Here is a 22,447-nt window from a genome sequence, read left to right as displayed (position 1 = left end):
TTTATTAAACACAGACAAAGGATTTTTTTTAAATTCTGACATTTTATCAAAAAAGTGTACTTTAAAATATTCGAAATGAACTGAGAAAGTATTGCTTATTTTCTTTCTTTTAATGTATTTGACAGGCATGATATGCTTTATAGTTTAAGGAAATAAAAAATTTATTTGTATATAAAGGAGTGGCTGTGTGGTAAGTAGTTTGCTTACCAGCCACATGGTTCCCTGTTCAGTCCCACTGCATGGCACCATGGGCAAGTGTCTTCTGCTATAGCCTCGGGCCGACCAATGCCTTGTGAGTGGATAGGTAGACGGAAACTGAAAAGAAGCCGTGTATATATATATATGTGTGTGTGTGTGTTTGTGTGTCTGTGTTTGTCCCCCACAACATCGCTTGACAATCGATGTTGGTGTGTTTACGTTACCGTAACTTGGCGGTTCGGCAAAAGAGACCGATAGAATAAGTACTGGGCTTACAAAGAATAAGTCCTGGGGTCGATTTGCTCGACTAAAAGGCGGTGCTCCAGTATGGCCGCAGTCAAATGACTGAAACAAGAGTGAAGAGTATATACTGCAAAAAAGAAAATCTAACTTTTTGTATGTCCAGTCACCAACAAGGCTTAGTCAAAGTTTTTTTTTTCAATTAAATTGTTTTTTCTTATATTAGACTTAAATATATACATAAGAGCGAGAAGAAAACAATTCACCACCTTAGGTTGAAAATTGGGGGCGCTGGGTAACCCCTCTATTGAGGCCCACTTGCAGCATCGCCACAGGTGATGGCAAAGCTGATGCGCTAGAACAACCAAGCGCCCTCATGAACTTCACCATTTACCTCTGCTAGGGGAACTGCCAGTGAAAACAGGAATCTTGCAGTCAGTGGTCCGACCCCACCAAACGTCTCGAACGCCACAGGATGGAAAATGTAGTTGGTCAACAGATTGCGGTACTTCGGGATTTTGTTCCACTTGGCTGCAGGAGCTGTGGATCTTACCCTGGCCGCAGCATCCAGGATGTGAGAAGAAGCAAAGGAGATGCCAACTGTGACATCCCAAACAAGGCATCTGCCTCTCGACCAGGGGCACAGGGTGAGGCTGTCAGGTCTTTTCCCATCACATCTGGACAACCCAGATGGTTCCAAGATGGAGGGAATGTTTACCTGGGCCAAGCTCCTCTTCAGTATTCAGGTTTAACTTCATATGACATGCGAAGCGACCAGCATTCAGGCAGTAAGGAAGACTGTAGAGGCCTTTAGAGTCAAAGAGCTTGTCACAATAACTCAAACCCATGCAGACATCATCTCCCATTCTGAGGAAGTTATTTACCAATTGAGATTATTTTCATTTCAGTTCTGTTCTCCGTGTATATCTATTAATATATCTATCTACGTGGAGGCGCAATGGCCCAATGGTTAGGGCAGCGGACTCGCGGTTTCGATTCCCAGACCGAGCGTTGTGAGTGTTTATTGAGCAAAAACACCTAAAAGCTCCACGAGGCTCCAGCAGGGGGTGGTGATCCCTGCTGTACTCTTTCACCACTCTTTCTTCTGTTGGCCTGCTTGCTTAGCCAGCGGGGTGGCGTCATTCGAAGGCTAAAAACAATGCGAACGCATTGTGACCAGCAATGTGTAACTACATCTGATGGACTGGTCGATCACGTGATCACGTGATATCTATCTACATAATTGTTGACTCACCTATGTACATATCTATCTAACAAATTAAATAAATGAATTAACAATTTTTAGTTTTAAATACTTGAATTATTATACATATTTTAACTATAGTACTACATGATAAGATTTCCTGTTTCCATCAACAATGGTTTGCTAGTGGCCAGCCCCCTTATTTGTCAACTAACATCTTGATTTAAGGTTTCCTTTACCAAATCTCTTGATATTGCTTCTAATAAATCTTGATAGTTTTTTATGACTTACCCACTATGATTTCTGTCGACTCCCTCAGCCCCATTCCTAATAGACACTACTCCTTGTTCTCTTATTTAGATATACAAAGATTTGATAAAACTAGTCTATAAATTAAAACTGACCCCATAAAATAGTGACAGGCAAAGATCTGTAACAAGTCTTTCTTCCTGATTCATTAGTAGCTTCTAAGCTGAAGCGAAGGCAGCATGTTCTTAGTCTATCTCCTTACCTTCTTGGAGATTTTAGGTAAAAACATACTAATGTGTCCATCTGTTTTAAATTCAATGCAGCTGAGGATTGCTCTACATTGAAATTGATGTAATGATTGCATTGTTCAATTAAATGGAGTTGCTTGAAACGATCGTACTGCATTACCTCTGGATATCCTTATTGCTTATTTTGATTATATATATATATATATATATATATATATATAATACCAATTATAAAATAATAAACAAGAATTAGCCTTGAAATACTTGCATTACCACAGAAAAGTATTCAAATATTTCCCTAGGAAATGTTTTTAATTAACTATTGCTCAAGTTGGCAATACTAAGTGATTTCATTGACACTATTAGTGGATTAACTAGTTTGCCTCTATATTCTATGAGCAATTTTTAACCCCACTCCGATTTTCCTTGTTTATTTCTTTGTCATGATGGAAGGTTGTGTAGGTGAATGACGTCATCTACTTATACTTAGAGATTGCCTAATATATTGAATGATATAACATAGTATTCTGGATGCCAGATAAGGCATATTATATATATATATATAATCAAAAGAAAAACAGGACGCAAAGGATTTTGCGGTACATATGTTTCTGGCTTTATTGAACAACTAATTCTTGTATCAATGCATAGTTGATACAACAGATAGATACATATATCCTTTGCGGCGTCCTGTTTTTCTTTTGATACATATATCCTATCACCTATACAGGTGCTTACATTTATCAAGTATTCACACTGAATTTATATATATATATATATATATATATATATATATGTATAATAATGAAGACGAACATCAAATCTCCTTGGGTTTTACTTAGTTATGTCCCTTACACAAACCGGTGTCGCTTCATAAGTTGGCTTTGAAAGATATTGGACCGTAATATTTTCGATATTTCGTATGCTATGGAAAACTTGTACGACATTCTTGGATGCGATCCCTCAGCGTCACACGAGCGGTTAAAGAAAGCGTATCAAAATCTTGCTTTGAAATATCATCCAGACAAGAATACGATATCGAATACTCCTGAAAATCACGAGATGTTTATAAAAATCAACCAAGCCTGGAAAATTCTCAGCGACCCCACTCTAAGAAGTCACTTCGATTTACGATGGCGAGAAAGGAGTCTGACCCAGGATTGGCCCGTGCAAGACGATATAGACTTTGCTGAATTTGTTCCAGATAGTATGGAACCAGAATTCTTCTCTTACCCGTGTCGATGTGGAGGACGTTATGTTCTAGAGCCGAACGATGTCACCCTTCATCTTGACATCGTTTGCTGTGACACATGCTCTTTATGTGTGACTGTAAACTACTCAGAATCCTGACATATCTTTTGCTGTACCTACTGATTTGATTTAATAATAATAATTATTATTATTGAAATGATAATGATCGGGGATAATCGTGATGGTTCTTTAAAATCATTCGCAGTTTCGCACTACCTGTTAGAAATAGCAGCCGAATTTCTTCGAATTTCATCCTACCCTCTCAAAAAAAAAAAAAGGATGAAAGTAGTCCCAAATATAGAGGACAGGGTGATCACTAGTAAAACACTTTTGATGATAGGTCTCTCCTCGATCAGGAAAAAACAGTAACAAAGAAATGTTTTATATCCGAAGGAAAATTACGGGTGGGATCTCTTTTATTTGGCCTGACTCGGCACTAAAGACGCAAACAAAATATTTCACACTCAGTAACTTGCATATTCTTAATACGTTCCGGCCGATTTACGAATGTGAAAGACTCCTGAAATGCCAGAAGACTCGCTCCATCCAGTTCCATCACGTTTTTGTACTGAAAATAAATTCCGTGTTTCAGTCAGCCCAGCTTCGTTTGAATATAAAATCGCATTAGAATCTGTTTAAATTAACTCCGTTTTTTCCTCCCAACCGTTACAGTATAAAAGACACAAAGTAAATATTTACAAACACATAACTGGTAAACATTATTTGCTGTCAACATTTTCGTCACACGACACAAAGTTCCACCAAGTCTCTTGGAAAGTTGCCCACCAGTGACACGATATGGCTCCACTTTCCACTGACGATTCCATAAATTTATCGAGAAAATTTTCTTAAAAAATTTAACCTTCTCTAATCAGGTGGTGGTCCCACCAAGTAAATTTTAACACCAGATGGGATGAATGATAAACCGTCAGATACGCTGTCAGAAAGTAAAAAATGAGTCACAACTCGCCCTGCTTTTGATCATGGGTCTACTGAGCCAGGGCTGACCTGGGGTTAAATTTATCTTCGGTATTGGTTTAAATTTGCTGTACTTCAAAGAAACATTTTTTTTCACAATATCGTTTTTTTTTAATTTGTGAAATATTTTTATTTTGTAAAAAAAAAAAATACTGCAGAAAAAAGGTAATATTTTGTATAAACTGATATATTTATTAATTTAAATATTGTTATTCTTTTTATTTTCATAAGTATTCACTTGTAATATATATATATATTTTTTTTGACTATGTTTCGAACGAAAGATCGTCTTTTTTTACTGACAGATGAACAAACTCAGGTCGAATAACCCAATCATTTAACCCGGGTTAATGATTGTACAGGTATACGAAACTAATATCAGTGAAAGAACACTATATCACACGCAGAAATTTGATAGAAGCAGGATAAATAGAAATCAATTTCAGATGTGTTTTGGCGATTTTTTTTTCCTCCGTCTTCCCTTCCTTGGATCTTTCCCTTTTCTGTTTCTGACGAAGAGCTCCGCTCGAAACGTTAAACCCTCCTTCTTTCTATCCTTTCCTGAGCGTCCAATAACACTATACTTGTCCCACGTCCTCGCGTTGTTGTGTTTTCATGTTTGGATTAAATTTATATATATATAGCCAGCTTCCTGAAGATTTCATCTGGATGAAACAGTTCTAGTCCTGTAGAAGCTCCTTCTATAAAATAAAAAAAAATATATATATATGTATAGTAATTGTGTTGTGTGTCAGGGCTGGCGGCAATATTAATTAGCCTTTTTTAAAAAAAATTTATAGTATTGACCACTTCACTTTTTTCTTTTCTTTTTTTTTTTTTTTTGAAGGCAATCAGTTCTACCTTTCATGGCTATATTCATTTACTGGTTTCAATTATCGGATTCTTCAGGGATTAGCTATTTATGAACGTCGTAAGGGACTTTTTGTCGAGCTAGATCTAAAGGGACGTAACTGCGGCTAATCAGTTTCATTCAGGTATTTTTTGTTCAACGCAACTGTTTTTCATACCTCACCGATATAATTATTTCAAATAAATACATATATATATATATAATTTGCTGTGGTGTTCCGTATATGCGATGTAGTTTCTTATGCCAATCACAAGCCATAAGTTGAACGAGTCTACAGTATAGCATACAGTTAACCTAAGGTTTTTTTCTTCGTCGGTGAAACCCACGTCTTCTTCCACTTGGATCCTGTACCAAGAAAATTCATGTGATACGCCTCATCTCTCCTGCACACTTTGACTAATGTCTCTGATGCATAACCATTCACTCCAGCCGTTTTGCCGTCCTTGTCGCCATTATTTGATATCTTAAAATTCTGATATAACAGGGAGTGTCTAGTGAATGAAATGGCGTTAAAGAAGACTGTTAGATAGATCGGTAATTTCCATACAGAAGATACAATATAGACATTCTTTTATTAAATGGTATATATTTGTGAAGATGCTATAGAATAAAAATGAAGCTTAGTTTAATGAAGCCCTCTTCAGCCAAGTGTAAAGAGCAAGATAGAAGCGGTATTAATATCGTGGGGTAATATCTGGATGTTCTAGAATAAAGTTTATTCAACTAGAACATCCACGTTTGAGTTTCCATGGGTGAAACTCTCATATTGGCTTTTTGGTTCAAACGAGTGCATTTTACACCAAAAAGTTAATATGAGAGTCTCATGGTAACTACCGCTGTAAAGTTTATGATACTAGAACATCACCTCTCTGTAGAGCAAGATATGTGGAAGGACGGTCAGTGGGGGTCAGCTGGGAAGATTGAAATTTGAGACGAAGTGTTCCTCAACCTTGCTATAATGAAAGAAGCTTTGGAATAGGTTATATTGAGCCTTCAGTTAAGTATTGTAATTTATTGGTGGTGTAATATTTGTTGTTAAGCTAGTTTTGTGAATTATTTACCACATTACAATTAGAAACAGTAAAATGCGAGCAAGCTAGTGACGGTCTGTCTGCAAGTAGTAGGTACAAAAAGATTTTGAAATGAAATAAATTATTTTGATATGAGGAAAGTAAATAAAGAGAATGATTTTTTTTCTCAAAACAAACTTATTTTCACATACTATTTTTGTGGTATATATTATATAAAGAATTGAGAAAGAGGAAAAAAACTGGAAGGAGAAAGTAAACAACATTCACTAAAATGAGATATTTGTTTAAGCAAAAACAACGTTATTAATGGTAACTATTAAAAAAAACTGACATAAGTTTGTGAGACTTTGTTGGCAAAGAAAATACGAAGTTGCCCGTCAACTATTACTCTGGGAACCAATAAAAATTAAAAGAAGAAAAGCAGGCGGACTTTCGTAATAGCTTTTATATGTCTTGAAGAGAAAGTGGCCAGGAATTGGAGTCAAAATTATTTTTTCAATTGAAATTTTTGTAAAAAATAAAAGAAATTCTTTCAGAATTGTAATTTCCGTTGTATGAAACTCAAGAATGTTAAGAGGGAAAAAAAAAATGCTTCCTAATTTCTTGCCTTTTTCTTTCTCCATGAAATCGTGAAAGCTTTTACGAAAGCCCGCAGAAAAAAGGATCTCGTTGTGCGTGTGTACAGCAGTTGCTGGAGGACACAAACTTTTATATATATATATGTTTTTAAAAAAAGTGTTGTAGAGATAATAGGGATTATAGTCGATTATATTAACCCAGAAAAGATGAAAGGCAAAGTTAACCACAGCAGAATTTGAACTCAGAACGTAGAGACGGATGGAACATCACTAAGCATTTTGCCCAGCATGCTAATGATTCTGCTAGTTTGTTACCTTCACCTAAATGATAATAATAGTTTCTGATTTTGGCACAAGGCCAGCAATTTTGAAGGTAAGGGGCTAGCTGATACCATCAACCTCAGTTAATGATTCTGCCAGCTCACCATCTTCATAATAATAATAATAATAATAATGCCTTCAGTTTTGGAAAGCTACTGAAGATGTATGTGGAACAAAATCCTGGGCTTTGTTTAAAAAATGGGCAATTAAAAAAAGAAACGGAGCCTAACTGTAGCCACCCAAGATCAAGCAATAAAATAACAAAAAAAAACCCAAAAAAACTTGAGGGAAAATGTATATGGGAAGAATGTGTCAGAAAAATGTAGAGTCTGTGGAGCTTGGAATGAGACAGTAGCACTGATTGTTGCAGAATGTCCCAAGTTGGCAGAGGAAGCATATAAGAAATGGACACATGACCAAGTTGTAAAAGTTTTACACTGGAAGCTTTGCAAGAAATGAAGATTTGAAGCTGGATACACGTGGTATGAACATCAGATCAAATGAGTGCTCTAGTTGGAGAAATGTAAGATTTTGTGGGGCTATCCTATTCAAATGGACAAGAAGCTAGAAAATAGTAGACAAGGACAAGTGATGTTGCTTACTAGTTGATCTATCATGTCTGTTTAATTCCAGGATTGTAAAGATGCTGCATGAAGTTTTGTCAGTGAACAGGTCGTGGTCTCAAAGCAACGAAAATATTTTGACAAATTAAACTTAAATGTTGAAGTGAATCTAACGGTTTTTGTGTGTTTCTTAAATGGCTTATAAACACCTTCCACGCCGCAATTGTTTTTGTTCCAGCACACGATCTCAGATCAAGTCACTTGCTATGCAAATACATCTCCATAAAAGAAAAATACAATCTCTTAGAATTTGAAATATGAAAATTGCAAAGATTGTGTCTATAATAATTGGTGCATTGGGAACTGTAAGCAAAGATATAGAGAAATGGTTGAAGGAAATTGGAGTAGGAATATCCTGTAGAGATTCTACAGAAAGATCGTGGCCGCTGCCAGCCTCCCCTGGCACCTGTGTCGGTGGCACGTAAAAAGCACCCACTACACTCACGGAGTGGTTGGCGTTAGGAAGGGCATCCAGCCGTAGAAACATTGCCAGATCAGACTGGAGCCTGGTGCAGCCTCCTGGCTTCCCAGACCCCGGCCGAACCATCCAACCCGTGCTAGCACAGAAAACAGACATTAAACGATGATGATGATGATGATAGAGTGAGAGAAGAGAGAGATTACAATTTAACATGATTGACACAAACACTTTCCCTCACCTCATATGCATGAAGGAAAATATGCTCACAAACATAGATTGAAAGAATGTGAGGAACATAATATCTGATGGTCAAATAAATCAGCATCGAATCCGCAAGGTCAAATAAGTGGTGCCTAGATGGCTGTGCCAAAATGTCTCATATCCTTGCCTGGAAGACATATATGGTGTCGGTGTCCTTATTTCTATAGGATTTATTGAGAGTGTGGTGAGTGTGACAAGAGTTGGTGAAAGGCTGATGATGGTGAAACTGGTGACAGGAAAGGTTTGACCGAGTGTCATCTCAGATTATGCTCCAAGATTATGAAGAGAATGGTAAGTTTTGATGTGTGTGAAAAAGAAACTGGTAGAAAACATGAACGACAGAGAAGTCATCATAACAGGGGGGGGGGGATTTGAATGGACATGCAGGATAGGAAGGGGAGCTGACAGCTTTGATGAAGCCTATAATGGTTATACACATGGTTTGTGGAATGGAGAAGCTGAAAGGATTTTGGATTTTGTGAGAGGAGCTCACTTGTTAAACTGTAATACACAATGTCCCCCCAACATCGCTTGACAACCAATGCTGGTGTGTTTATGTCCCCGTAACTTAGCGGTTCGGCAAAAAAAGAGACCGATAGAATAAGTACTAGGCTTACAAAGAATAAGTCCTGGGGTCGATTTGATCGACTAAAGGCGGTGCTCCAGCATGGCCACAGTCACATGACTGAAACAAGTAAAAAGAGTAAAAAGAACGTCAGAAAGCAAATAAGAAGCTTGTTGCATATACCTCAAGATATATAATCAGTCATCTTGTCATCACCCTTTGTAAAAAAATTAACAACATGAGAGGTAAGCAAGATTGGACGCTGTTTTACTGTGATTTATTTTCCTTTCTGAAAATTGGGATGGAGAATATCTCAGTATATAACTTTTCTATTGCCCCAGAATGGTGGATTGGCAAAATTTTGGAGCATCAGACAAAGCACCTGCAGTAATTGTTGCAGGTAATTATATTCTGAGTTGAATTCCTGCTAAATTTAATTTTAGATGCAGGCATGGCTGTGTGATTAAGGAGTTTCTTTCCAGTCACATGGTTTCAGCTTCAGTCTTACTTCACGTCACCTTGGCTAAGTGTTTTCAATGATTCCTGGAAATCTTACATCTTTAGTATCTTAGATCAGGTGATGTACACTAAATGTCAAGCGGTCAGCTTGCAGAAATACCTTCCAATATTATAGAATGTTCTATCATGTTCCAGATGTTACTGCATAAAAGTACAAGTGCACCAGAATTAGCACAGAGGTTAGAGAAGGTTCCAGAAAGGATAAATGAGCAGAGGGTTCTTCATCACTGCTCAACTTGTATTTAAACCGGCCATATCCGGCCAAAAGTATTCTGCCTGTTTTATGTTCAAACTGGCCAGATCTGGTCTCTCACACCAACCCTACAATATCGTTTTAAAAATTAACAGCTACCTCATCAAAATCTCATAACTACAAGATAATGCAGGATTAGTTCAAAACAATGTGGATAAAGAAGCATTAATTTTGGCAGAATAATGTGAACACTAAAGGGTTAAAAGAATCACTTCATCTTCAGTGTACTTCTTCAAGCAGATACCATGAACACAATATCCTCACCTCTCACCATACAAATAAGTAACCAGCTAATTCTTACTACAAAAGAAACCAGAGGCACACATAGGGTGCACAGACAACAAAACCTTTAACCCTTTCATTACCAACCTGGCTGAAACCAGCTCTGGCTCTGAGTACAAATGTCTTGTTTTCACAAGTTTTGAATTAAAATCTTCCACCAAACCTTAGCCACAATGATTCAGTTCACACCACTGCAGTCCTTCAGATGTTGGTGAAAGTTTTCGTGCTATTTTAGAAGTGAAGATTTTCAAACTCAAGCATTTATATTCGAGGCAACTGAGGCTTCTGCTGGCTGTATTTTTTGTTAATCTATTTAATATCTAAGCACAATCTGTGCATTACATTGGTTTCAAATTTTAGCACAAGGTCGGCAATTTTGGGGGAGGGGTAAGTTAGCAGCATTTTACCTGGGATGCTAACAATTCTATCAGCTCACCACCTTATTTGTGCATTATATTAACCCTTTCATTACTGTATTTATTCTGAGAAGCTCTGTGTTTCTTTCAATTACTTTAAACATAACAAAGAATTTAGTCAAATAACTTAGTTATCATTCAGCTTGTGTTAGGACCATAAATTGTGACTAAGGTTTGGTGGAAGATTTTAGTTCAAAACTTTTGAAAACAAGACATTTGTACTCAGAGCCAGAGCCGGTTTGAGCTGGGTTGGTAACGAAAGGGTTAAATGCACACACACCATTAGAAGTCATAAAGTTATGGAATTGTCTGACATAAAATCTCTTTATAAACCTGGTGATGTCATTCCACATATCGTCACCATAAACCATTATCCAGTAGCACCCACGACTGATTGAAAGGACAGCCCCCCCCCCCTCTGGTCACTAACTAGGGACTTCATTTACTTAGTATATAGTACATCATCAGTATCTCCATCAATATTGTTTAATTTGCACTTTGCTATGCTTGCATGAGTCAGACAGAATTTGTTGCAGCAGAATTTCTATGGTTGGATACCCTTTCCATTGCCAATCTTCACTAGTTTCCAATCAAAATGATATTTCTCATTTGCCAGACATGTTCTTCATGGAAAACTGGAAAAGAACAACATTGCTTGTATGACAGTTGTACTTGTTTTGTAGTCATCACTTGATGTCAAGTGCCTATTTACATACAAATAAACACACACATTCAGATATAAGTATACAGGATGGGCAGCTTTCGGTTTCCATCTACCAAATCCACTCACAAGGCTTTAGTTAACTTGGGGGCTTTAGTTGAAGACACTGTCCCAAGGTACCATGCAGTGAGGATTGAACTCAAGACAACATGGTTGGGAAACAAACTTCCTAACTACACAACCATACCTGCACCTCATATATGTATATACACACACACATATATATATAATTATTATTTGAGGGAATAAAATCCAAACTTACAAGGAAAAAGAATTCAATTTAGAAATACTACCTATTATATACATTACATTATTCTTGTAATTTACTTAATCTTTACTTTTTAATTGTTATTTTAATTTTAACTTTTCTATTATATGTAATTTTTTAGGTGGTGTATTTTAATTATTAATTTTGAATTGATAAAAGGTGGTTTTTTTCTAATATTTTATATATATACACACACACACATATATATATATATATACATGTATATAGACACGTGTGTGTGTGTGCATGCAAGTATGTGGTGTGTAAGAGAGACAACTGCGCTGGTATGGCCATGTTGCAAGAATGGATGTGGATGCCTATGTGAAAAAGTGCCACACTCTAGCAGTTGAGGAAACCTGTGGGAGAGGTAGACCCAAGAAGACCTGGGATAAGGTGGTGAAGCATGACCTTCAAACATTGGGCCTCACCGAAGCAATGACTAGTGACCGGGACCTTTGGAAATATGCTGTGCTTGAGAAGACTCGGCAAGCTCAAGTGTGACCATAACCTTGTGCTTATGCCAGGGGTGTAACCAGCCCAAATATGTGTACCTTTCCTACACTTGGACATTAAACTCTACTTGTGAAGACCTGTTGAGGCAAGTGAAATCAAAATTGAAATCAAATTCGATGACTGGCACCTGTGCTAGTGGAGTGCTAAGAGTACCATCCAAGCGTGATCGTTGCCAGAGCAACAAGGTGGTCTCCGTGCCGATGGCACATAAAAACCATGATCGTTACCTACGTCGCCTTACTGGCGCTTGTGCTGGTGGCACGTGAAAAAACATTAGAGCAAGGTCGTTGCCAATGCCACTGGACTGGCTCCTGTGCAGGTGGCACATAAAAAGCACCATGCTAAATATGATCAAATCCCTTCATATGGTACGAAACCTATAGTTATTTCAGATGGATAATTATCTGATCCTTTGGGGTCAGCAATGGCACCAAGCATGGTTGTCTTTGCTCTTGTATTCTTATTCATTTCTCAGTTATATTCGATTAAACTCTCAAAGACTTGGACAACAAAATCAGATTTAATTCTTGTATTGAAGGAGGAATGGTTTCACAATGAATGCATTGAGCAGAGAAAACTTTGTTTTTTCAACATGCTTACTGATAATGCAGAACTTGTAGCCATATTCTTTCACGAGGCTCAATAATCTTTAGTTTCACCATTATTTACCCAATCTGTTGTTATTTTTCCAGAGAAATCACATACAAATGCATGACCACGATCTAAAATTTATAAAATATTTTTCTTATTTGCATTGTCAAATTAATGCATGTGTGGCTGTGTGGTAAGTAGCTTGCTAACCAACCACATGGTTCCGGGTTCAGTCCCACTGCGTGGCATCTTGGGCAAGTGTCTTCTGCTATAGCCCTGGGCCGACCAATGCCTTGTGAGTGGATTTGGTAGACGGAAACTGAAAGAAGCCTGTCGTATATATGTATATATATATATGTGTATGTGTGTGTGTTTGTCCCCTTAGCATTGCTTGACATCCAATGCTGGTGTGTTTACGTCCCCGTTACTTAGCGGTTCTGCAAAAGAGACCGATAGAATAAGTACTGGGCTTACAAAGAATAAGTCCTAGGGTCGATTTGCTCGACTAAAGGTGGCGCTCCAGCATGGCCGCAGTCAAATGACTGAAACAAGTAAAAGAGAGCGTTTCCCAGGATAAGGTGATCATCAAGAAATTATCCAAAATAACTACATCCTTTGGTATATTGTAGCACCTGTCTGGAATGGATATTCTGAAAATGAAAACTGGTGTATATAGTAAGAAGCAGTCCTTACTTTATAGACCTAAAACCTGGAATCCTTATAGGTCCAATATAGACAAATTGGATAATTTCCACAAAAGCTGTTTGCATAGTATCTGTGAATACAAATGGAAGGATTAAGTTTGTAATGTGAATTTTTCAAGAAATGCAATATTTCTGGTATCGAAGACTGTCTTATTTAGGTCCGACATAGAATAGTCATGTAATTTGGATGGGTGAAGAACACTTAACCAAGGTTCTCCTAAACAGCCACTGCTGTGATGGTATATGAAATGTTGATAGATCGGTGTCTTAAAATACACTGATAGACTGAGGTCAAATTTATTTAAAATGTAACAATAACATGATTAAAAAGAATGGTGCAGGGTCACAAATTATGGAGAGAGAGCTTTAAAGGTTACATTAACTAATGGTAAAATGGGGGGAAAATCAAAGTAGGAATCCAACCTGTCATTAGTTTGCTCTGTCGTATTGTGATTTGAGGATCTTGACAGAGCTGTGGGATGATGCAGGGTCCCATCACAATTACAATGTACACACACACACACACACACATATATATATATATTCATGTATACCTACAGATATATTCACATACTCAAACACACACATATATATACTTACACATATATAGATAGGTATATATATATATAATGTATATTACACATACATATACATGCGTATTATATATACATTTATGTTTATACTCTACGTTTTTTTTCCTATATATATACACACATCCATACATTTATACGTACACACATACATTCATACACACACCTACACATATATACACCCACACAAATATATCTTTATCTTTTACTTGTTTCATAGACTCCTGCCATGCTGGGGCACCGCCTTCAGGAACTTTTAGTCCGATGAATCGACCCCAGCATTTATTATTTTGTTAAGCGTGGCACTTATACTATCCGTCTCTTTTGCCGAAACGCTGAGTTACGGGAACGTAAACACACCAACACCGGTTGTCAAGCAGTAGTGGGGACAACAAAGACGCAAAGACACACACACACGCACATATATATATATATATATATATATATATACGACGGGCTTCTTTTAGTTTCCGTCTACCAAATCCACAGACAAAGCTTTAGTGGGGAGGCTATCGTAGAAGACACTTGCCTAAGGTGTCACGTAATGGTACTAAACCTGGAACAATGTTGTTGGGAAGCAAGCTTCTTACTTGCATAGCTACACCTGCGCCTATACGTCTATTTATCTATATTTATGGAAGCATAACAGAAGCTGGAAATGCACGGTTAAAAGCAGGGAAAAGATTTATTCATAAAAGATTTCCTAGTCGCTATTCAAAGTGGTAAATGTATTTAGGGTTTCTTGTTCACACAAACATTATTTCCTTTCTCTCCGTGTCTCTCTCTCTCTCTCTTACTCTCGCTCACTCGTTCAGTCAGTCTCATAGAAACACCGTTGAGATGAGCTGCCTGCAGTGACATCGGCAGCATGCTACACTCGACAGACCCAAGACATCTGAACAACTGAATGTGGCATTCGGACAACCAAAAGGGAATATATATATATAAGCAGAAAAGAGGAAACACGCACCTAAACAACCGTTTGAAGTCTGGCCTTTCCTCGGAAAGAAAATAACGATGACAACGGTGGAGTACGACCTAGACACGTCAGGAGGTTTGATGGAGGTGAAGCTTTCTTCGTTAACCGCTGTACTTCTTTTTCTCTATCTGTCTGTTTATTTAATGCATGTTAGCCATCTTAATGATTTTCCTTCTGTCAGTCAAGTGTTGTCTGCAAGATTCTTAGAATGTTCAGTTTGTCTGCTTTGAAATCCCAGCTCTTAATCGCCGAGAAGTGTCAGTGCTTGACAAACTTAACACATCCAAAGGCGGTGAAAAGCCAATCCGACAAAACAGTGTCTATCCGTCATTAAATACCCGCTAAAATATTCTCTCACCCATCGCTTCTCAATCATTGTGCTCAACTCCTATTTTCCCTGGTCATTTTACCCCACTTTTGCAATATTTCCCTATATTTTTATTGTACTATCTTCGACAATTCTCTCTTTATTCCATCAACTTAAATTTCTCTCTTGTCTTTCCCTCTGTACAAACTACATTTTTATTTCTCTTCCCCATCGATCAAACGTTTGCAAACAACCATCTCGATTGTTTTTTAGTGTCAGTTACATCTCACATGTCTCGATTAATCCGTCCAAGCTAACAATTAAGTCTATTTTATTTAAATAAAGCCCGATTTAGGCGAATTTTGTGAAATTTCTCGTCCGACTTTAGTAGTTTTGAAAAATTGGTTTAACCGCGATTACCTCCCCCTGACTCAGCCAACATGTTTCTAAATTTCAGTCTCGGGTGGACGAGAAGTAGGGGATCAGTTTAATAGATGAAATCTATGTGGAAACGATCCCCCATTATGGGTCCGACTAGTTCGAAAGTGTTGCTTATTGTTTGACATGTATTAATATATACAACACAGAGAGAGATGCTAACTTCATAATATTAGTAACATCGACGAACGAATAAAGAAATACATAACGTAAACACTTGCCGTCAGAAAAGTGAGATGAAACAACAAGATAATGGTTTAGGATTTAATGTTTATTGTTAAGGAAAAAAAGTTAGCAACAGAGAAAATGTTTTTTCACAGCTACGTATGCAATATACACACATATATATATATATATATATACACAGAATTTATATATGTATATATATATATATTATATAATCTGTGTATATATATCTGCTGTGTATGTATGTATATATATATATATATATTATATATATTATATATTATATTATATGTATATATATATTATATATATGTGTATATATATATTATATATATGTGTATATATGTATGGATGGATGGATGGCTTTCTGGAAATATAATCTATGTATATATTTACTGTGTATGTATGTATATATAATATATATATATATGTATATATATATATATATATATATATATATTATATATGTGTATATATATATATATTATATATATATGTGTATATATATTATATATATGTGTATATATATTATATATATGTATGGCTACCTTTCTGGAAATATAATCTGTGTATATATCTACTGTGTATGTATGTATATCTACTGTGTATGTATGTATGTATGTATGTAATATATATATATATATATATATATATATATATATATATATATTATATATATATTATATATATATTATATATATGTGTGTATATATGTATGGATGGATGGCTACCTTTCTGGAAATATGACTAAAAGATGAGAATATAATTGCTCCTCATGACGATCTTAAGTGTCTTGGTTAATATTCTTAACCGAATGTCACAGTGTCGTCGTCTCTAAAAACCACGGACAGAATAAAGCAATAAACTGTCTCTTCACAGCAATAAACAATTGTTGGAGTGGGACAAGATTCCCTTCTTTGTGTCGCACTCTATATAAGAGATTTTAGATAATAATAATAATAATAATAAAGACACATCGAAACTATGAGAAAACAGTCGTGTCTTTTGTTTGTTTTCTCTCTACCATTTAAAAAATAAAGAGAAGAATCTGTGGATGTGTATATATATATATATATTGCTGTTTTTACTGAGATCTCCCTTTTAGTAGAAGAAATAGCTATAACTCTTTGACTGCTATTTCTAAATTCGGTATGTGGTAAGGTAATCGTTGCTAAACCCTTTATTGCTTAGTATATATATATATATATATATATATATATATATATATAATATATATATATATATATATATGAAGCTAAGGTGGATGTAATTTAGAAGTTGAAGGAATAACAATGATTGGATTTATGTATTAACTTTTGGTTGTTTGCTCCGTTCAGATAGACGAAATAGTATTGTTTTATTCAGGTTCTGTCAAAATTGCATATTTTTCTCTTTATCTAAAACCATTTAATTGAATTCTGGTGTCAAAGAAGTGTGTTTACAGTCAATATTTTCTTCTAATCTATATTTTTGGTCTTGTGGTGGTCATGGTGGAAGGGACTTCTTACTAGCTATCAACACATCTTCAGGTTTGGCTGCTAAATTCTGCTCGTTTTTCTCTCGTGTGTTCCCCTCATTTTAGTATTTTTGTATTAAAAAAAGATAAAAAAGAAATGAAAGGAAAACAAACTAGTTTCTTTTGAAAGAGTCCTTCGTGTGATTTATTTGTTTTTAGTGAGACAATCCGATCCAGCCCTGTTTAAAGTTACCCCCTTTTTCATCTTTCTCTCAAAACCCCCTCAACATGTAAACCAAACTTTAACCTCTATCCTTTGTATTTATTAAAACAAATATATATATATATATCTAAATGTATTTTTGTAAACATTTATGCCTTGATATATATATTTGAAAATCACGTCTATTTATTTTCCCACGAACTATCAAGATTTTTCATTGTCTGTCTTGCTTAAGTGCATGTGTGACACTCTGCACACATACACAAAAGATGTGCACACACTCATCATACATATCCGAAATCGGATTTGTTTATTGATGACAGTTAATTAGTGAAGTAATTATAATTCTACACAGTAGAACACCTACACGGTGTTGTTGTTGTTTAACCCTAGGTCAACTCTAATCAAGCAACACCTACGATGAAAAAGGCCTTCCAGCCGCGACGATTCCGTTGCATCTTTTGTTTTTCAGACTTCAGTCTTTCTGTGATCACATGATACAGCATCATATATATATATATATATATATATATATATATATATATGTATGTGTGTATGTATGTATATATTATCGTTTATCGTTTTTATTTTTTACTCGTTTCAGTCATTGGACTGCGGCCATACTGGGGCATCGCCTTGAAGAATTTTAGTCGAACAAATCAACCCCCAATACTCTTTCTATCGGTCTCTCATGCTGAACCGCTATGTTACGGGGTCGTAAACAAACTAGTTCCGGTTGTCAAGCGGTGATGTGGGACTATGTATATAATGTGTGTTTCTATATGTATTATCATGTCTTTGTGTGTCTATATATATATATATATATATAAAATATGCATTCTCTCCTAGTGACCCCATAAGCTTGCTAACATCCAGTATGCAGAGCCTTCAACTTGTAGCACTTGCATCTATATGCAAGTTATTTGCAAAAAATCTGAAGTACAGACTTTTTTCAGCTTCCATTTACTAAATCCATTCAGAAGTCTTTGGTTGGCCCTGGGCTATTGTTGAAGCCTCTTGCCCAAAGTACCATTCTGTACTAGAATTGAATGTGAGAGCATTGGTTTGAAAGCTGACTTCTTGACCACACAACCATTACTGCACCTACGTTTTATATATATATATATACATAAAAAACACCATCCGAGCGTGGACGTTTGCCAGCCTCGTCTGGCACCTGTGTCGGTGGCACATAAAATCACCCACTACACTCTCGGAGTGGTTGGCGTTAGGAAGGGCATCCAGCTGTAGAAACACTGCCAGATCTGACTGGACTGGTGCAGCTTTCGGGCTCCCCAGACCCCAGTTGAACCGTCCAACCCATGCTAGCATGGAAAGCGGACGTTAAATGATGATGATGATGATGATGATCACCGTGACCGACCAGGATTTCAGATGTTGCTATACATCGCAGGTCACAATGCGCTTTGCATTGTTTTAGCCTTCAAATGACGCCACCCCGCTGGCTAAGCGAGCAGGCCAACAGAAGAAAGAGTGAGAGAAAGTTGTGGCGAAAGAGTACAGCAGGCATCGCCATCACCCCCTGCCGGAGCCTCGTGGAGCTTTAGGTGTTTTCGCTCAATAAACACTCACAACGCCCAGTCTGGGAATCGAAACCACGTTCCTAGGACCGCGAGTCCACTGCTCTAACCATTGGGCCATTGCACACACACATACAAATAATCAGAAAATGATTATTTGTATTTGTTACCTGCACTCTACACGCATAGTGTGCCTGCACACCAATGCCTGGTGGTAACACGGGTAATGGATACCGATAGTACATACGGATATTTTATCCCTTAGTTGGTTATTATAACCACTAACTCTGTTTCCACACACACACACACACACACACACACACACACACACACACATATATATATATATATATATATATACACGTGTATATATGTATTTGTGTGTGTGTTTATATGTATAGTGAGAGTTTACGAAAAAAACAAAAGACGAAGACAGGTGGTGTACAAAACAAACAGATGTATTAGTATAACACTCAGGAATAGAAAAAAAGTCTTTTACGTTTCGAGCCTACGCTCTTCTACAGAAAGGGACACAGAAAAAACAAGGAGAGAAAAAAAAGGATGTGTGTAGTGGCTAACGATCTAGTTTTGAATGTCTGATGCATGACTACCCAAAAGACTTTTACAGTGAACTAGTAGAAGGAAAGTGCACACAAAATAGACAGAAAAAAAAAAGAAACAATTCAAAGCTTCACCGAAGGGCTTTCAGATCAACCCTGACACATGGGAGAGCACAAGACTGTCCTACCTGGCGTAGCTGCACCAACATAGAGACCACTGCCTGCAAATAGAATAAAATCACAGGAGTACAAAAACCCCAAAAATATGAACTGTGCAAATCCAGAGCCAATTCCTTGCTTTCATTCTCAGCAGATCACCAGTACCCAATCTGCAACGGAGCCTCCTGAGCCCACATTGTCTGCTCAACCACAGCCTGTGACACACTGTGACCCATCTTCTCACAGGTTGATGTTCTTGGTCATCATCAACAATGACGGATGACATTGCATATATATATATATATATATATATACGAGCAAAACGCCCCTCCGTCCAATGGATGGTGCTAGGTTGTCAAACATCTAAACCAAATTTGCTCAAAACAACTTGTCCGACCGTTGAGAAACACTGATTTAACCTAAATTTGAGACACCAGCAAAAGAAGAAATAAAGACAGACTTTTTTGCTATTCCAAAGAAACACGATTTCCTACGGCTTTATCGATTGCATTCTCACCTGGAATCGATTTTTGTAATTTTTTCAAGACTTGTACATGCCCTGATACCGTTGGTATCTACATATCAAATCTGAGCGCAATCGGATGGAGGATGCCCGAGATCCTAGAAAACAGACAGACAGACAGAATGGATTTTATATATATATATATATTAGGTTGAGGAAAAAGTTTGTGTACATGCTCCCTTCCCAATACCACCTCTATAATCCTCACTTCTCTGATCTCACTAAGCTTTAACATTACTCTTTCATTTTCCCTCCCCTTCCATCCTTCCCCCCCAACTGTATCTACTCTGTTACTCTTTCCACTACCCACCTCTCACAATAATAAATCTCCTCATCATGCTTTACTCTCATCATTCTACTTAATGTCTATTTCTCTACTTCATCTGTGATGGTGACATGAAAAAAAGCATCCAGTACACTCTGTAAACTGGATGGTGAATTGCGTAGAGACAGTGCACAGTTGAGCAGAATCTTTGGTCCTGCTGAGAGCTAGACCTCCCTTACGGTGCTGGTGCCACAGAAGGAAAGAAAAAAGCATTCTAGAGATTGACGTTAGGCAGAGTTTCCAGTTTTAGAAACCATGACAAAACTGAACATGATGCAGTTCTCCAACACATCGGTTTCTGTGATACTCAGGCAAACGTAAAATGATGATGATGATGATGATCTCTCACTTATGCAATTAGTTTTAATGAATTGAAGGGAAGAGTCAGATTTTGTAGTGGTGTGTTCAAATCATAATCACATCATTGTTTTAATGTCCACTTTCCCATGCTTGCATGGGCAAGAAAGATGTTGTTGTGGCAGATTTTCTACAGCCAGATGCCCTTCCTGTCACCAACCTTCACCCATTTCCAAGAAAGATTATATTTCTACATTGCCAGACATGTATATGACAGGCTTCTATCAGTTTCCATACCACTTATTGAAAGACATTTTTATATTTGGATTACTGGAGAGTGATGCACAGTGGCAGGAAATAGAGACAAAAGCTTCTCTATTTCAAACAGCCTTGAGTTTTAGGGATTCCTTCACCATGTTATTTAAATGCTGTGAGCCATCCGATGTGTAGCAGTTTTGGCTCAAGTATCATGATGACGTGTACCCTGTCTGGGGACACAAATTTCATCTCTGTACCCTGGTTTGGAAATAGGGTACACAGATGAGATCTGTAATGTCATCCTCATTGACAAGATCATCATCATCATCATTTAGCGTCCACTTTCCATGCTAGCATGGGTTGGACGGTTCAACTGGGGTCTGGGAAGCCAGAAGGCTGCACCAGGCCCAGTCTGATCTGGCAGTGTTTCTATGGCTGGATGCCCTTCCTAATGCCAACCACTCCGTGAGTGTAGTGGGTGCTTTTTACATGCCACTGGCACAGGTGCCAGACGGGGCTGGCAAACAGCCACGGTCGGATGGTGCTTTTTACGTGCCACCGGCACGGGGGCCAGGTGAGGCTGGCAACAGCCATGATCGGATAAAGGATATAAATGGTCAAGAACTTCCGAACTATGGCCTCCTTAATCTATCTACACTGAAGTCAATGATTTAGCAACAGAAATGTTGAGAGACATATATGTTGGCGGTGAACCCAAACCTATTGCAAACCAGAGGGCAGTCTTACCTGCTCTTTTTAACTGCATTCATTATGAAGCTGAATCTTGCTTCCTTGATGTCCATGGTGGGATTGGAAAGACATTCGGGATCAGTTTGTTGCTTATCAAAGCCTGTCAGTATAAAGGTATAGCTATTGCAGGTGTTTCTTTGGATGATGTTGCTGCATTTCTTCCTGGAGGCTGTACAGCACATTCTGCTGTCAGACTCTTCTTGCTAAGAACTTGGGAATGATTGTCTGAGGTAAATGTACAATGGTTAACAAGGGGTTTCTGGAAGCCCTAAACAGGACATTGCAATCCATCTGACCCTACCTGTGATCCCAAAAAGAACTGATGCCAATGAAATCTGTGTTTGCTTTAGATTGTCATTGCTTTGAATTAAAGTCAAAATTTTCAAGCTGTCTACAAACACAAACCAATCTCTTTGGAGATGACCTATCTGGTCATTTAAGCAAAAATTTGTCAAAAGTTGAAGAAGGAAGATTTCATTTTGATTGTAATGGTGTCATGAATTCATTGACAGCAGATGAATTGATGCTGAAAGTGTTCATCAACTTGTA

At 37.2% G+C, this 22,447-nt stretch overlaps 3 protein-coding genes across 4 annotated transcripts in view; 2 read left to right on the top strand and 1 right to left on the bottom strand.

Moving 5' to 3' along the window:
- Window positions 1–22,447, bottom strand: part of LOC115224341 (RPA-interacting protein A) — a 42,368-nt gene that overhangs the window by 16,861 nt on the left and 3,060 nt on the right. Inside the window, exon 1 of one of the 2 annotated variants that reach the window (XM_036513502.1) lies at window positions 14,867–14,996. The exons of the other annotated variant lie outside the window; for it this stretch is intronic. The gene's annotated coding sequence lies outside the window, so the exon portion shown is untranslated. Of the gene's footprint in view, window positions 1–14,866; window positions 14,997–22,447 lie in introns of those variants that run through there. 2 annotated transcript variants of the gene reach the window in all.
- Window positions 2,997–4,069, top strand: LOC115224490 (dnaJ homolog subfamily C member 24-like). Its single transcript, XM_029795400.2, has one exon. The coding sequence runs from the start codon at window positions 3,067–3,069 to the stop codon at window positions 3,487–3,489; it is 423 nt and encodes a 140-aa protein (XP_029651260.1). The 5' UTR covers window positions 2,997–3,066; the 3' UTR covers window positions 3,490–4,069.
- Window positions 14,824–22,447, top strand: part of LOC115224265 (PHD finger protein 12) — a 36,306-nt gene continuing 28,682 nt past the window's right edge. The window contains exon 1 of the mRNA XM_029795075.2: window positions 14,824–14,961. Coding sequence (XP_029650935.1) covers window positions 14,914–14,961 — 48 coding nt within the window. The 5' untranslated portion in view covers window positions 14,824–14,913. The remainder of the gene's footprint in view (window positions 14,962–22,447) is intronic.

The sequence above is a fragment of the Octopus sinensis genome, linkage group LG25 (assembly GCF_006345805.1).
Source record: "Octopus sinensis linkage group LG25, ASM634580v1, whole genome shotgun sequence".
NCBI classification, from domain to species: Eukaryota; Metazoa; Mollusca; class Cephalopoda; order Octopoda; family Octopodidae; genus Octopus; species Octopus sinensis.
Note: the sequence above shows the minus strand (reverse complement) of the source record. Positions and strands in the feature narration are given on the sequence as shown.

Bases quoted from the DNA above. Each gene is read 5' to 3' on its own strand.
- LOC115224490 (XM_029795400.2), top strand. From the start codon at position 3,067: ATGGAAAACTTGTACGACATTCTTGGATGCGATCCCTCAGCGTCACAC.